General features: G+C 44.3%; 1 protein-coding gene across 2 annotated transcripts; it reads left to right on the top strand.

Annotated features, from left to right (window-relative positions):
• Window positions 1-178: 178 nt before the first annotated feature.
• Window positions 179-13,244, top strand: vil1 (villin 1). Of its 2 annotated transcripts, none has more exons than XM_031560146.1 (20): window positions 179-319; window positions 5,153-5,261; window positions 5,494-5,568; window positions 5,685-5,881; window positions 6,240-6,348; window positions 7,057-7,167; window positions 7,282-7,484; window positions 7,586-7,664; window positions 8,866-8,964; window positions 9,164-9,317; window positions 9,487-9,587; window positions 9,711-9,848; window positions 10,152-10,310; window positions 10,494-10,673; window positions 10,866-11,011; window positions 11,113-11,257; window positions 11,521-11,709; window positions 11,926-11,994; window positions 12,208-12,366; window positions 12,513-13,244. In XM_031560146.1, the coding sequence occupies exons 2-20, from the start codon at window positions 5,181-5,183 to the stop codon at window positions 12,624-12,626; spliced, it is 2,508 nt and encodes an 835-aa protein (XP_031416006.1). In that variant the 5' UTR covers window positions 179-319; window positions 5,153-5,180; the 3' UTR covers window positions 12,627-13,244. The 2 variants fall into 2 exon arrangements, with proteins under 2 accessions (XP_031416006.1, XP_012691955.2); XM_012836501.2 differs by lacking the exon at window positions 179-319 and adding an exon at window positions 1,568-1,664.
• The last annotated feature ends 504 nt before the right edge of the window (window positions 13,245-13,748 follow it).

Below are 13,748 nucleotides of genomic sequence, written 5' to 3' on the forward strand. Positions count from 1 at the left end.
ACAACCATGCCAAAATGAGTCCACTCCAGCATTATGTAAGCCAAGGGGTCAGAGCTGAGCCCTGGGATACCCTCTCTCGCTCTCTCTCTTTTTATCTCTCTCTATCACTCACTCTTTCTCTCTCTCTCACTCTTTCTTTCTCTCTCTCGCTCTCTCCGTCTCCTGGCAGCAACAATCTCAGTGTAGTTAATGAGTCTGAGCAGGGAAGGGGAGTGGAGTGGAGTGGAGGTGTATGGGCTGAAGTTCACTCTCAAAGTGGGAGCGAGAAAGGGCCGGAGAGAATTTGCCGAGGAGATACACACCCTCCACCAAGAATCAGGTAAGTGAAAATCATTGGGACGTACGGACTTCAACAAATCTTCGTTTGGTTTGATTTATGTCGATTTTTAGGGGAGGATGTAGGCGTCGCTGCAAACTTCACGCGCGGAATCTCAGCGGCACTTTGAGAACTGCCGAGTGCTTATGCACGCTTGGGATGGCAGTGTGGAAAGGGCAGGGGCGGTCACTGGGGCTTTAAATGGACGTTGAACTAGTTCTGAAGGATTTTCATGTCTGTTCCGCACAAACAGTGTTTCTTGTAATGCCTCCCAGCTTAGACCTGCTGCATGAGCTGAAGCAAACAAACAAACGCTGCAGCCATTAGGAAGGTGAAGAACAACCCACAAACAATTCAGAGCTCATATTTGATGGTCCATTTTGCTGTCTGTAGCACTGACCTGGTCTCCGTGGCCAAAGCAATTCTTGACTACATTCCTCTGACTTAGCCTTTATCACACATCGGTGGGCAAAGGCAATCATGACTACTAGCCCAAGGTCATTAAAGGTGTGTTCGTACAAGATGTTGCGTAAGTCACATTTGCAGTTGATTTTTTGTGGTCATCGTTAGATTTTCACTGCAGGGTAGCATTCACATGACTGGTCCTCAAAAGAGTGGGGCCCATGCATGGATCTCCTAACTGTGTGTGCATGGGAACTCAATGTCATTTCCATCAGTGTTGGGAGGCCGAATAAGAAAGACTTAATCATTGCACATTCCTCGAGAGATTTGGTCTTTTTTTTTTTTGCCAGGAGTAGCTGAGGTCCCGTAAGCTGAAGATCCGAGAGGATTTAACACTCAGCGACATGCAAGCAGACACAAACACAGCTAAAAGGCACAGCAGCAAGTTCTGTGTCCTTAAATAAGACACATCAGGACAGAAATTAGTCATTCATAGGATCCCACAGCAAAGCTCGCTTGCTTTGCACATACATGTCCTTCTTTGTCTGCGGTAATTGCACAAAGAACAAATCAGGCCAGCATTTAAAGCTCACTGCGCTGACAAAGAAGCCTGGCCCTTGGGTAAACACCTTCCCAGGTGGGAGCAAGAAGGCAAACAAGGCTGGAGCACCAATGGGCTCCAGCCAGCCCACGACACAGGCGCAGACGCAGACCTTGGGGGAAAAGGCTCTGAGAGGAGGGCAGGCACGGATGGCACACACCTGTATGCAGATCACCGGCGCTCGTCACGTATGGGCCAATGATGCGTTTTATGAGCGGGGAGGACGAGAGGCAAAGTTCATGGGCTGTAAAGAGGGGAAGGGAGAGCTGCGGACACTCGACCGCCAGCTGTTTGATGCTGCGACATCTCTTCCCACACCTCTCTCCACCGCTCTCTTCGCCGCAGGTGAGTTGCATTCTCCAGCGTACCCCTCTTCTAGCATCTCTGTGGGATAAATTAGGCAAATGGGTCAAGGAGCACAGAAATGATGGGTTAGGGATTTGCTCGTCCTGAAGAGTAGGGATACGAGAGGTGACCCTGCCGCAAAAGTAGTAAAAATGTTTACCAATGTGGCAACCTTTTCCGTGATGTGTTACGTCTATTATCGCTTGAATTCAGAAATTGTTTTAGCACGATATTGTGTTGCCCTGTGTGGTGTGAGAGACCTCAGGGCAGATGAGAGAGACAGATGTGACATAGCCTCAGTCCATCCAGAGGGTGTGGTCAGGAGCAGGGCCTCGCTACATGTTTGACTTGTCCAGAGCGCCATATGTTAAAATGTCGGTCCTAAATCAGCCACAATGTGAACAGGATTGCATGCTGATTCTCATGTTGTTATGTGTTATGCTGTCTGTTCTGCTCAGCAATGATGTGGTCCATGTCAAAAGTATCCTACCATGGCTTTAGAATGATGAAGGTTGAATTCACATTTTTCTCAGGCTTAAGCTGGGGTGCAAAAAAAAAAACCTTGTCTGTGTTGCTTTGTGATAAAAATGAATGTGAGGTGGAACCCACAATGTCCAACAGGAGCTGTTAGTACTTAAATTCCCCAAATTAATCTTTACACATGCGTTAACGTGTCAGCAGTTGTAAGTCATGCTGAGACACAGAGCAAACAGGATGTCAGTGGCAGGTGACAGGGTTTCCCAGCAGGGGAGAGGGCGGTACATGGAGGGGAGTGGAGGGGGTCTTGCCATTCATATGGCCATGCTAAGTTATCGCCCCAGGTCTTGCCATTCATATGGCCATGCTAAGTTATCGCCCCAGGTCTTGCCAGGCCAGACTTATCTAATAGCTGCACTGTTCTGCTTGCTCTGCCAATTGCTATCATAATTATGGGCATTCTAGATTATAAACTCTGATCGACAAGATATGGAGATATGGTTCTGCTGCAATAGACAGTTCACTCAGTATTTTTTGTATGTATCACTCAGAACCCAGATATAGTTCTTATTCTTATTCTGAGTGTAATTTGCACATGTCTGTGGCACAGTGGTCTTGTGTTTTGGGTTTTGTAAAATGTGTTTTTCTCTCACAGTGCCCCATGTGATCAAACATTTCACAGAGACAAAAAGAACAAGTGATTCATTGTTCTTTACAACATCCACAGACCTCTGGACGGCAGTTTGATCAAGTTTTGATAAGCATGATAAGAATGCTCATAAAAAGTTTGCTTGATTGTGGGCAAACACACAAATCCACTGCGCAGGTACCAGCTAGGAAAGATACCAAATAATACGGCTACATATTACATCTACAGCAAGCTGCTGTGAATACAACCCTGACCCAATAGGAAACAGAAAATCATGTGTTGAAATAAGCTGAAACATGACAAAATAAAGCGGGCCAAGCCTTTGAGGATGGGCAGTGTCTTTGCTGTGATGAACTCAAACACTTAACAACATTGCACGTTTTATTTTGTTGAGGGAAAAGACAGCTTCTCGTTTCATTTGTCTTATCAGCTGTAGTATAATCCAGATCAACAGCCTCATATTCCTTTGGCTGTCAGTTCATGGTGCAAGTGGCAGCACCATTTGTAAGTCTCATGTTGTCATGGGAGTGTTGCCAGACCTGATTGCCATCATGGCCCTTTAATGAGGAAGTGAAGGAAAGGAACAACATGGCTGAGCCCGATGTCACTGGGGGATAACAGTACAGGAGCCAGACTCACCTGATCACTCAGCATCAGTACAACACAAACACAACATGTTTACCTGACAGAACACACAAAAAACATGTTTTATGTTACAATTGGGGGGGGGGGGGGGGGGGGGGGCAGTGTTGATCATCACTGGCACCTCACCACAGTGGGAGCGAGGCCTCCTTGAACAGAGCATGTTATATTTGTTCAGACAGGTTATGAACACAGCTGGAAAGCCTGTCCCTTGAATGACGGCAAACAGGGCACAATAACAATTTATAGCCTGCTAATCATAAACCATGCATGATTCCCTGTGGGATATACAAAGCCTGCTTTATTGGGCCCTAAATATTGTCAGTCAAAGCTGATCTGCATACAAACTTAAACAGTTCACCTTGAACTGCACTTCACTATATAAAAAAAAAATGAGAATTCAAAGTTCCATTTTTTTCTAATTGTCAAATTCTAAAGTTTGGTTACTGCACTCCCAGTGGTTAATAAACTGTTTATCACTGTGAATATGACACAATATCCTCAACCCTTAAGGAGAGAAGGCCATGGCAGGTGAAGGTGTTTTTCTGGTTCACATCACAAACAGAAAGCCCTAAGAGGTTGACTTGTTATCTCATCTCACAGTTCTTCCTGTGGCGGTAAGCTTGAAACGCTACGCTTTGATGAACTATGACAGCACACTCCACCATACAAGTAACTCTTTTCTCTAAGACAGCCATGAACATTCATTGAGCTTAAAACGACGACCAAACACGTGTGAGACTATTGATGAAATTGACAACAACAAAAAAATAGATGACTGCAAATCTTACATATATAATTTTTTACTCCAACACAATATTGAAAAGGTTTTCTCATGAAAATAGGACAGCACCAAAATGGCTTAGTGGTCATGGCCAGTGTGGTTTTACTTCTGAGAAGTGTATATATATATATATATATATATATGTATCTAAGGGTATAAATAGGCCATGAGGTGGGAAGTTAAAATCATGGTCATCTTCGTTTTGACTGCAAACCTTTGCTATTGCTCAGCTATCATGCATCACCTTTGTTAAGTTCACAGCGAGATGTGCCCTGTTAGAAGCAGCCAGGGCCATTAAATGAATTCACACCCTCTCCTCTTCTGGCGCCTATGGTGAACGCAGGGTGAAGTTTGTCACCGGATCTCAGGGCTGCGGGCACTTTCACTTCCTGTAGTGTAGGTTGCTGTTCATGAGAATGATCAAGCGTTCAGGGAGTGCTGCACATGGGCGTTCCACCCATCTTATAGATCAGTGTTGCACAACACATAGTATTAAAGGGAGAGGTATCATGTGAGTCGACTTCATGATCTCAGGGTGGCCTGAGGAAAGGCTTCAATAAAACGGGATGATTAACGTCCCTAATAATCGCACATTATAAAGACAAGAGAGTTCAAAGTTGTACACTGAGAGCAGCACATTGCTATGACGCTTTGATGTGCTATCAGTCATTCTCCAGTGAGCACGTAGTCACAGGGGCTGACGCGAGTTAATGCACAAAGTTGAAAATCATATGAGATCAAACATAGTGGTTGATAGTGGAAGAGTCTCCCATTAGACCACGATGAAGAAAAGTGCTGTGTGAAATAAACTATGCCCAGGATAGTGCTGAATACAGAATGAGACACATGTCCTAATGACCTTGACTGAACTGTTATAATGTTGAGCAATGCCCAGTCTATCTTCTTTACAATCTGCCTTGCCTCTGCAACATTCAGGTAAATCCCAGGAGCTGAAGCTGGCACCATGCCGCAAGTTCAAGTCAAATCTGAGATTCCAAAAGTCCTCAATAAAACCATCCCTGGCCTGCAGATATGGAGAGTGGAGGTAAAAGAGCACTAACTATTTGCTGAATCATCCGTGTCCACTACCATCACGCCACCACACCAGTGTGTATGGTAGCAGGACTGGAAAAGGGAAATTCATATGGAGACTTCTGTTTATAGTTTTTTGTACCATCCCTTTAGAAAAGGTCAACAAATAACTTCTCATTTCTGCTTATTTGTATGCTGCGTAGGTATGATACGTAGGTATTTATGTACTTTATATTTTCCACCAGAACATGGAGCTGGTGCCGTTCCCCTCCAAAACATATGGCCACTTCTATGAGGGAGACAGCTATTTGATACTCTTTGTAAGTGTCCAAAAATGATTAACCAATGCAGTGTTATGATTAAGTGTTTATTTAAGAATCGATCATCCATTAATCCAAAAGTATCCACTAATCCCACAATATCGACTGCATCTCAGACACACAAGACTAGCAGCTCCTTCTCCTATGACATCCATTACTGGCTGGGCAAGTCCACCTCCAATGATGAGCAGGGGACGGCGGCCATCTACGCCGTCATGATGGACGAGCATCTGGGAGGCGTGGCCGTGCAGCACCGGGAGACGCAGGGCTCCGAGAGTGCCACCTTCCGAGGATATTTCAAACAGGGCATTATGTGAGCAACCTCTATGCATTGACACACTGAACACACAGCTAGCCGTTAAAGGGACAGCAGCCATTCCCCTGGCAATTTCTGAACAATATTGCCCAAACGCACACCCATTTGTTGGATATGGCTCCTGACTGACACAACAGGAAAACATTACAAAACAGGGCGTTCATCAGATGAGCAAGAATATGTCACTAAAGAAAGAAGGAAGTTGGGTAGTTCTAACTTCTGCTTTACTGTTCTAAGAAGCGGCAGACAACAAGTGTCTATATTAAAACACAGCTAGACAATTATGAGAAATAAATAGCTTCTTCTTTTTCCTTTTTCATTTCTCTACCCATCTGTCTTCTCCTATTCCTAACAGCTACAAGAAGGGAGGTGTGGCGTCTGGGATGAAGCAGGTTGAGACTAACACGTACAACATCCGCCGACTGATGCATGTCAAGGGGAAGAAGCATGTTGTGGCTGGAGAGGTGAGGGTTTCACACTCTTCTGCAAACACTCACACCCAAGCTGTTCACAGGTCGCCCAAATGTTGACAAAAGTCAAGACATACAAGACTGTTAGTGAGCTCATTAACATCAGCATTGCAGAGCAGACAGGCACTGGGGTCATAGAGGGGGTGGAATGTTTGACATCATCCCATCTTTTGCAACGGTGTGGAAACACTGAATCATTGCAGCCAACCGTCAAAAAGGTCAAAGCTACATGCTAAAGCAAATTGACACACGCAGGAACACTGCTGTGGTCAGTGGAGACAAGTTATTGTTAAGTTAAGTATTATATGTCATTTTCCACAATGAAATCATCTTTAGGGCTTAGGAGTTGGGATCACGGTACATAAACAACTACATGGTGGCAGAAAAGATAAGAACTCCCACTTGTCTTTAAACACAATTCACAGAGTAACTAGTGCCTTCCATACCCAGCAGACAAACACTCAACCAGCTGAAGACTAAGCAACCAATGCCAATGTGCAATAATGCCCTTGCCCTTCTTCATGGGAAATAGAATCACCCATGTTTATACTCACAAACATGAAACTAGCTTGTTCAACCTTTTTTATGGTGAAATGCAGTCTAACACCTCCTTGTGGGCCACACAAATACATGACTTTCAAGGCACTGGCAGAAGCCCTCCTTTCCAAAGCGTCTGTCAAATCTGTCATGTTTAATTCTTAGGTGGACCTAAGTTGGAGCAGTTTCAACAAGGGTGACGTGTTCCTGCTGGACCTGGGTAGCCTGATCATCCAGTGGAATGGACCGAAGAGCAACCACATGGAGAGACTGAAGGCAGGAAACCCTCCTCACCCTCACACCAACACCATCCCTCCAGGCTGAGGCTGATACTATGGCTCTCTAACTGCTCTATGAGTTCCTGTTCTCAGCAAACTGCTGTACTTGCAGGCGGTGAACCTGGCCAAGGACATCCGTGACCGAGAGAGAGGAGGCAGAGCACAGGTGACCGTGGTGGAGGGAGAGGACGAGAAAAGCTCCGAGGAGGCCATGAAACTCATGAAGGAGGTCCTGGGCGAGAGGAAGGACATCAAAGACCCCATACCCGACAAGGTGGTCGAGGAGAAACTCAAGTCCAGCATCAAGCTCTTTCAGTGAGTGCTGGCTCTCAATACATCTCTTCAAGTAACCTACATTCATGTGATACTTAAAAGAAGATGCATGTCATTTTAATACAAGGTGCACCTTTCAACAGTATTTCAGATGCACAGGGGAACCTGGTAGTTCAGGAGGTAGCTGTGAAACCCCTTACGCAAGACCTGCTAAGGCATGAAGTAAGCTACCGTTTTTGACTACTTTTTAGGAGTGCCTGAATAACACTAATCATGCTAGGTCTGTGTTATGACCACACAGTGAAATGTTTGACATACAATGAATTGTGAATACCATATCACAATGAAAAATAAATTTGCCCACCCATGTCATGCCTCCTACCACCACAGAGATGAAAGAGTAAAGATACTGACTATTAACTAACTACAGAAACTATAGCAATATTTCACACCAATTTGACAGACTTTCATTAGCAGGTTGTTTGTGAATTGCCAAAAATCTCTTTCGGTTTCACTCTGACACTAGAACATTCCTCTCTCACAACACAGACACATTTAAAATATTCTGGTGGTATTATCCTTACAGGTTGATTAAACACATAGTCATGGCTACATTTCTGTACCACATTTAAACAATTTTACATTGTTATGAGTGTCAGAGTGGATTACATGAAATAGAAGTGAAATTTACTGGCAGACCTCTTGACACTATCCACAAGGGTTTAGTTGATTTCTTGTTTGGTTTCCTTTTTTTGGGTTTACTTCTCCAAAGGCTATTTATATAAACTACTGACCAGATAAAGGAGAGATTCCTTCCTATTTTTCAGTGTGCTCAAGCACATTCATGTTTGATAATGAAAAACCATTACAGAAAAATGTGCATTCTCTCAGGGTAGGTTCTCAATAAAACCGTTTTGGGGGTCATACAGGGATAAGTCAAATACAAAAGACTCATTACACTAAATAGCCAAGTTTATTTTGTAGGCTGTTCACTAGAGCACCCTCTGGTGTTAGCAAATGGCAAAGGCTTCAAAAATGCCATTGCCATGCCATGCCATGCAAATGCCATTTTGTTACTCACAGAGGGCAAATCTTTTCCTCAGTAAATATTCTATCAAACATACTGTCTTGATAGTTAAGACTCACCACATGTTCAGTTTGTAGTTTGTCACTGAGAGCAAATAATTATATTAATCTATTCATTCATTCCTGTCATCTTCCATGTTAGATACCGATATTGTTTCTTCGCATAAACAGCTAAGGAAAAGAATACAGTGTTTTTACCCATTTTACTCTCTGGTCTAGACTAGAGAAGTACTGAAATAGTAGGACTGATGGTTCAAACCAGAGACCATTTAGAGAAGGAACACAGAAAAGGAGAAGAGTCCTTTGCAATGGTGACATAAATTCTGTGTTCTGACAGGACTGCTATCTATTAGACCAAGGTGGAATAAGGATCTTCATCTGGAAAGGGAAGAAGGCCTCTAAGTTAGAGAGGTCTGAGTCTCTGGATAAAGCAGAGGTGAGTCTTTAACTGCCTTTTAAATTCAGTTCCAATAAATAGAAGTAATGAATGTCAATGTATGAGGGACATCACATCCCTCCATAAAGGACTGGGGTAACAGCTACAGAATTACCACCAAAGGCAAACATGGTTAGCAAGCTAGCAAAGGGTCTGCAGTTTTGTATTAGTTTTGAACCAAATTACTCCCTTCCCTCAGGCCTACAAGAAGGCAAAAGGCTACCCTCTCTCCACTTACGTTGAGACCGTGAATGATGGGGCTGAGTCTGCCCTATTCAAGCAACTTTTCCAGAAATGGACTGTGAAGAACCAGACCTCTGGGCTCGGGACAACACACGCTCCTGGGAAAATTGGTAGGTAGACCAGACTTCACCTAATTTCGCTCTACTGGTTTTGGTGAGACCAGTGTGGTATTAGACTGTATTAAAAGTACTAATTAATTCAATATTAAAAAAATACGCCATGGGGACCGTCCATATATCAAAGAGCCCTATTAACGGTGGTCTTCACTGCACACTGCAGCCAAGGTGGAACAGATCAAATTTGATGCCACATCCATGCATGCCAGACCTGACCTGGCTGCACAGCAAAAGATGGTTGATGATGGAACCGGTGAAGCACAGGTTAGGACCATTTGACCACCAGCATGCTTGCTGAGGGCTGATTGAAATCCTTACTTTAAATAAAGCGCTCTGCCTGCTTACCAGTATAAGGTTCCAAATGGGCTCTCTTTTCCACACACGCAGGTATGGAGGATAGAGGATAGTGAGCTGGTCCCAGTGGACAGAAAGTGGCTGGGGCACTTCTATGGTGGAGACTGCTACCTCATCCTCTACGAATATGAAGTCGGCAGCAAAAAGCACTACATACTCTATATGTGGCAGGTTAGTACACCTCATAAGCACTACATACTCTATATGTGGCAGGTTAGTTCCCCTCATAAGCACTACATACTCACTATGTGGCAGGTTAGTTCCCCTCATAAGCACTACATACGCTTTATGTGGCAGGTGAGTACCCCTCATAAGCACTAAATACTCACTATGTGGCAGGTGAGTACACCTCATAAGCACTACATACTCACTATGTGGCAGGTTAGTACCCCTCTTGCATGACTCCTCCTTCCTTTGATGACAAAAAGAGACGTGCGCCTGCAAGACAGTATGTCAATTTCTGTTGTGTCACAGGGCCGTCACGCCAGCACGGCAGAGATGACCGCCTGTGCATACCAGTCTGTGGCCCTGGACCAGCAGTATAATGGAGAACCTGTCCAGGTGCGAGTGCCCATGGGGAAAGAACCTATGCACCTCATGGCCATGTTCAAGGGCAGGATGGTCGTGTATGAGGTACGTCTGACTGATAAGCAGCAGTGGGCAGTTTGGGTGAAAAACTAGCAATCTAACTACTAAAAGGGCCTGCAAAATCCATACATACACCAACAACAGCACAGGTTGCACTGATAAAAAGGCTTGTTAGCATGGTGATAAGCTTTTTTTTTTTACATTTTCGCCGGGTGGTCCTGTCTGCAGGAAGGAAGTTCCAGAGCAGATTACGCTGACGTCCAGTCGGCTGTGCGGCTCTTCCACATTCACGGCACCAACGAGTTCAACACCCGGGCCATCGAGGTGCCGGCTCGCTGCTCCAGTCTCAACTCCAATGACGTGTTTGTGCTCAAGACTGAGAACTGCTGTTACCTGTGGTACGGCAAGGTAGGTATCTCTAGTTTATTTGCGCTCACACTTTCTTAGTGTCTAATTGCAGTGTGATCATACAAACAACTGTGTAACTGCAAAATGATGCACAAAATATGTTTGACCAGTACACAAAACAGAAACCTTTTGGAATTTGGATTCGATTTTGACATTTTGGAATTGGAGATTTGACTCGTGTGTGTGTTGCAGGGATGCAGTGGGGATGAGAGAGAGATGGGAAAATCCCTGGCAGACATCATCTCCAGAAGGGAAAAGCATGTCATTGCAGAGGGCCAGGAACCAGCTGACTTCTGGGTGAATCTGGGAGGGAAGTCCCAGTATGCCAGCAGCAAAAGGTACAGTCAGTGTACAGTCACTGTCATTATGTGTGTCCCCGTCATAGATCTCACGGATCTGCGTAAGGCATCTCCTGATTATTCCTTGTGCATGACTTCAGACTACAGGAGCAGAGTGACAACATCACCCCACGCCTCTTCGAGTGTTCCACCCAGACAGGCACATTTGAGGCCACAGAGATCACAAACTTTAACCAGGATGACCTGGATGAGGAGGACGTCATGCTGCTAGATATCTGGGATCAGGTGAGACGCCTCTTTGGAATGTTACCATGTGCGGCACCTCGTGATTAAAGAATTATTTAAAAAAACTGATTAATTTGAGAAAAAAAACTGTTCTTCACAATTTGTGTGAAACAAATATGCACCTGGTCTTGTTGTCTTCCCTTTATTGTATATTTTCTATTTATCTTTAATATCTATTCATTCTACACTTCCAGCTTGTTTAGCCTGCATATAAGCCAAAATACCTCTTCAAACTTTAACAACAGTTGACCTCGCTCACACAGGTATACTTGTGGATTGGGAAAGGTGCCAGTCAGAAGGAGAAGGAGGAGGCAGTCGTCACTGCCCAAGAGTACCTGCGCAGCCACCCGGCTGGACGTGATGTGGACACTCCCATCCTGGTGGTCAAGCAGGGCTTTGAGCCGCCCACCTTCACTGGCTGGTTCCATGCCTGGGATTCTCATGAGTGGAGCGTATGTGTACATTTATGACATAACTAGCTACTGTGGAAATGACCTGAAGGAGAAAATAATAGGTCCACTGTAAACATTACTAAGGATTATACCAACTGAAATTCTAGATTAGCTGCAATAAACGTCTACATATCTTATCAGAATTAAACATGGAAAACAATCGGAATCGCTGTAATGCATCACAAGGCTGATTTAACTCTAAAGTCTTGTATTTAGGGTGGAAAGTCCTATGACCAGCTGAAGTCAGAGCTGGGAGACGCAACTAACATCATCCAGATCTCAATGGTGAGTGGGGTGTACCATTTTTCAAAATCCAACATTTTCACTCGTTAATTCTACCTGTGGGTTGTGTCCATACCGTGCATTGTTAATTTCCATACAGCTCAGTTAAGACTTGCTTCTGGTTTGGACAACGGGGTCATGGCGCACTTAACCATCTTCAAGTCTAGCTTTCTTTCCTTCTACTTTGGAGTCACATGATCTCACCTTTGTATTCAGGAGAAGACCACGACCACAACCAACAGCACCAACAGCCCCAACAAAGGGAAATCCCCTGGCATGCTGACTCCTACCACGAGGCCTGAATTTCCTGCAGACAAGCTGCTGCACCTCCAGCCTGAGGAGCTGCCTGAGGGGGTGGATCCCACAAGAAAGGAGGTAAAGATGAAAATCTGTATCATATTTTAGGGGCCATGTATAGCAGTGTGTGTCTACAGAAGTTTGTGTACTGTCACGGAAATGTATGTGTTTGATCGTGAAGTTTGGGGTGTCAGTAAATCTTTCTTTTCTTTGTGAACCTGCAGGAACACCTCTCAAATGAAGACTTCGCTTTGATCCTGGGGGTGACTCGTATGGATTTTTACTCCATGCCCATATGGAAGCAGAAGAATCTGAAGAAGGAAAAGGGCCTGTTTTAGAGAGTCACAGTTTGTCTCGCATTGTGATGAGCACTCCTCAACTGTAACATAATTTGGTCTTTCAGACCAGCTTGTAATTGGAATGACACTATTTATGTGCCTGCTCTATAGCAGAAATTATTTTTTTCATTTTTCACTTAATTCATTATAAAATTCCAAGTCAAGATTTACATTTAAAGGGAAACCTCGGGAGTTTTCAACCTTTTACTTAGGACAAAAATGATCTAAATCGGTCCAGTATTGAGTTTGAACACTAAAACCGGCAACCGCAAAATGGCTATTAGCCACTGACAGGCTCATCAATGTCATTATAAGGGAAATAACCCCTACAGAGATAGAGCATCTGTTTAGCCCAATAACTGTAAAGAAACTGCAGAAAATGACTGTATAGTCAGTGTTCGACCCGTCTTTTCTTCCAGGCTATATGTGTTGTATTTGATTTTTTGCTTCATTAAATAAGTTAAAATCAAAAACATCAGTAGAAATGAATTAGCCCTTGCAAATACAACCTATGAGTAACATCTAGCCTACAGTCGTCCTTATTTGGGAAGTGTTTTATTTTGACATGAATAGTAGGCCTTTTTCTTTTTAATGTTCTTTCTACTAATGATCACCTGCGCTCTCTCAGCTCTATCCACGCTCAGCCCCACTCTCAGCCCCTCCCTGCTCCCGCCCCCAGCCTCAGCCCATCCCCACCCCTACTCTCAGCCCCTCCCCCTCCCCAGTATCAGCCCCTCCCCACCCCCACTCTCAACCCCTCCCTGCTCCCCGTCTCAGCCTCTTGCCCAGGCCCAGGCCCAGGCCCAGGCTCAGAGCTGGGGGTGAACTTCGACTTTAAGGTATACATAGGAAGGTTTCTCTTTGGGAAACACTTAAGAGATGGTTTGTGAAGAAAAGTAAACTTTAAAAGTTATACCTTCTTTCTAAAACGCTAAGAGCCTCTTTCTTATAGCCAATGACATGAATCTGACTACCCTTTCCAAAATATATCTCACAATTCCTGTGAATAGTGCACAGACATAATGTTATTTCACTCACTTTAGACTATTAAAAATGACTTGTGTGACTGCACTACTTTTCATTGAATGAATGAGCTGCAAACATCGAATGTGAGCAGTCACT

This window comes from Clupea harengus, chromosome 2, assembly GCF_900700415.2.
Source record: "Clupea harengus chromosome 2, Ch_v2.0.2, whole genome shotgun sequence".
In the NCBI taxonomy this organism is placed as follows: domain Eukaryota; kingdom Metazoa; phylum Chordata; class Actinopteri; order Clupeiformes; family Clupeidae; genus Clupea; species Clupea harengus.

Bases quoted from the DNA above. Each gene is read 5' to 3' on its own strand.
- vil1 (XM_031560146.1), top strand. From the start codon at position 5,181: ATGCCGCAAGTTCAAGTCAAATCTGAGATTCCAAAAGTCCTCAATAAA. The intron at 5,569-5,684 runs GTAAGTGTCCAA...ACTGCATCTCAG, and splicing joins ACAGCTATTTGATACTCTTT to ACACACAAGACTAGCAGCTC. The intron at 11,258-11,520 runs GTGAGACGCCTC...TCGCTCACACAG, and splicing joins TGCTAGATATCTGGGATCAG to GTATACTTGTGGATTGGGAA.